A 2,935-nucleotide genomic window follows, 5' to 3' on the forward strand; every position below is an offset into this window, starting at 1 on the left:
GCGGACCTGTATCGCATGTTGTCGAGCTTGACTTCAAACCGGGGGTTTAGGAGCCACTCTCGGACAATGAGTCCGAGTTTCTCAGCATCGTCGCAGTAGGTGCCGAATCGGCTTTTGAGAACATAGGACACGTTGCCTTCTTCTTGCCCGGGCATGTAGCTGCTCAGTAGAACGGGCAGCCCCCGTGTAGTGGCTTCCGCGATGGTCCCAGGACCCGCTTTGGTTACAATCAAGTCACTAGCGCCCATGAGTTCATCTATGTTGCTAACGAAGCCATACACCACGGCGTTAACGTGGATGTCGTTGTCCTCCGTCTCCGCACGCGCAGACAATGGATGCACCACCGGTTTTGGAGGCCCGCCGTCGTTGTTGATCAGACTCTGCCGCTTCGTCTTCACCACCTGGCCAGCCTCATTGTCCAGGTCTCCGCTCAACTGGTCTCCTAACTGTTCTCCTAATTGCCCACCTGACTGTCGCCCAGGGCTTTGCCGCCCAGGGCTTTGCCGCCCAGGGCTTCGCTGCCCAGGAAGAAGTTGGCTGGGAGTCACTTGGTCTCCGATCGGGTCGTTGGCGTGGAGCATGTGGGATTCGCGGCTTCCCGAGCGTTTGCAGTCCACCTTGAGCGGTTTCATTTCCTCTATACCGTTTTCCATTTCTTCCAGAAGTTTCTTGACGCGTTGTTTCTCGGCCTCCACGGATTCTTCTCGCATGAGGGCCGCAGCGCCCTGTTCAAAGTCACTGGGTAAATCGACATTAGAGGTGGCAACAGGTTGGGCACGACGGGGCATTTGATCCATGCCGGTGGGCATAGGGACGAGGTCTGGTTCCTTTTTGTGGGAGCTGGGTAAATCTCGCTCTACGCCTCTAGAATCAACGCCTCTAGAATCAACGCCTCTAGAATCAACGCCTCTAGAATCAACGCCTCTAGAATCAACGCCTCTTGGTTCCATGCGGAGGGGCGTTTCTACGTACTGTGCAGAGCGAATGGTGATAGGCTTTTCGGATGCGGCACGATCCTTGGCGAAGTACTTACGTGCGTCGGTATTTACAGCTCCGGGACCGGTATATTGAGCGCTGCGGTTATCTAATGTAATTTGGTTTGGATATATATTATTAAGGTCATCGATAACCTTAAGCACTTTCGCACGAGTGTGTTCATTTTTTCCGCAGACTATAATGACCTGTAGTTCGCTGAGTAGATCGCCTTCCTCAACGTTAATCTGTTTGACTTCTTCGGACGATTTTAGTGACCATGTCATGACACTTTCTAGAACTGAATCAAGTGCTCCGACTCCCTCGCCTCCACCGACGAGAAGGACAGTGGGATATTCTCTGCGTAGCCCCAGTTTTTGACGCATGCCTGCCGGGGTAGGCGGGTCTTGTTTGGTCCAGAATTGTTTTCTGAGTGGCAGACCAAAGTGTTTAAGTCTCGCTTCATTAACTCCCTCTGTTCTAGCCGCCTGTAGGATTGTAGTCGAAGGTACATAAACACGTGTTGCTCTTGGGTGAAACCAAGTCGGATGCGCACCCCCAAGATCTGTTACCACCGTTACAAACGGAGGCTTGTACCCATTCTCCTCGTTCAACTCTTCCAAGATCTGTAATGGAACATGCTGACATAATGGGTGCACAGAAATTATTAAGTCAGGACGTAACTCATCCAATACCTTTTTGAACTTCTGTCCTGACACAGCATACCCACTAGCCAGAAATAAAGAACGTGATATCGGCGACTTAGAGCTCTCATACATCCAACGCCAACACCAAGGATTCTCAGACGCAAATCGGTACACAGAAACGAACGAATTAAACGGCCATGAACCATACTGAGTCCAAATATCCAAGATCGTAAATTCCAACGCATCTTCACCATACAATGATATCAATCCTTCCTTTATCGCCCCTATACCAACAATTACATTCACACTATTCAACCAACACACACTATTCAACCAACACACACTATTCAACCAACACACACTATTCAACCAACACAAGCGTGTGATCCACAAACGTGTGATCCACAAGCAAGTGATCCACAAACGTGTGATCCACAAGCAAGTGATCCACAAACGTGTGATCCACAAACGTGTGATCCACAAGCAAGTAATCCACAAACGTGTGATCCACAAGTTCATGGAACAAACCTGTGTGCGTTGTGTGTGTCCTCTTAAACGTGTGCTCCCATGTATTACCACAGTGTATGGCTCCCTCCGTGTAATGTGTACCTGCTGATGCCCGGTGCCCACCTCCCGTATCGGATAGAAGAATCAAGATTTGACGTTTAGGATCCATGGCAAAAAAAGTTTTTACGGGGTTTTAGTGATCACGTTCTTGTCCGGTGCAACAACTGGATCATGGACGGTTACCAATCCTGATTTCTTGCCCATATAAGCAGCGGGATGCTGACCATATATTTCAGGTGGCGCCAGTCTTGGTGGCTTCTTGAATGTCTTCGCTTGGAGTACTCGTCTTGCCTGGAATTCTAACGCCTTATGAGACTTACGTAATTGCTGTTGACAAGAAGTTAACTTGTCTTCTAACGATCTCTTTTCGGATTCTAACGTTCGTATATTTGCTCTAGCTACGTCTAATTTCTATAACACATCAATTAATACAGCATTAACTTAACAGAGTGAGTAGGAATGTCATTTCACAACCTTAGACAGTGGGGAGTTACCTTTGTAAGTTGTTCGATCTGTTGATATGCTGACGATTGAGTTGTGTTACCTGCAATCTCCAGTAGTATCCTAAAATTCGTGACGAATTCAACACGTCTGGCTCACCTTGTCAGCTGTGAATGTGAATGATTCTGCGCTTCCATCAGCACCTCCAGTTGCGGTGCACAGTTGATGACTAAAAAAGTGGCGGTGTTCTGGCGGTGTTCTCGTGGAGATCGCTCCAGATCTCGTGGAGATCGCTCCAGATCTCGTGG

General features: G+C 48.8%; 2 protein-coding genes across 2 annotated transcripts; both read right to left on the reverse strand.

The window, feature by feature from the left end:
• Positions 1 to 6: 6 nt before the first annotated feature.
• On the reverse strand, positions 7 to 2,295 carry GNI_069890 (monogalactosyldiacylglycerol synthase; the record flags this gene model as incomplete). The annotated part of the gene is made up of 2 exons (XM_011131973.1): positions 7 to 1,926; positions 1,982 to 2,295. Coding segments are annotated over 2 exons (2,234 nt in total), but the record flags the coding sequence as incomplete, so codon positions are not given.
• A 14-nt stretch (positions 2,296 to 2,309) lies between these two features.
• GNI_069900 (hypothetical protein) lies at positions 2,310 to 2,824 on the reverse strand (the record flags this gene model as incomplete). The annotated part of the gene is made up of 3 exons (XM_011131974.1): positions 2,310 to 2,597; positions 2,681 to 2,750; positions 2,787 to 2,824. The coding sequence occupies 3 exons, from the start codon at positions 2,822 to 2,824 to the stop codon at positions 2,310 to 2,312; spliced, it is 396 nt and encodes a 131-aa protein (XP_011130276.1).
• Positions 2,825 to 2,935: the final 111 nt, after the last annotated feature.

The sequence above is a fragment of the Gregarina niphandrodes genome (genome assembly GCF_000223845.1).
Source record: "Gregarina niphandrodes unplaced genomic scaffold scaffold00011, whole genome shotgun sequence".
NCBI classification, from domain to species: Eukaryota; Apicomplexa; class Conoidasida; order Eugregarinorida; family Gregarinidae; genus Gregarina; species Gregarina niphandrodes.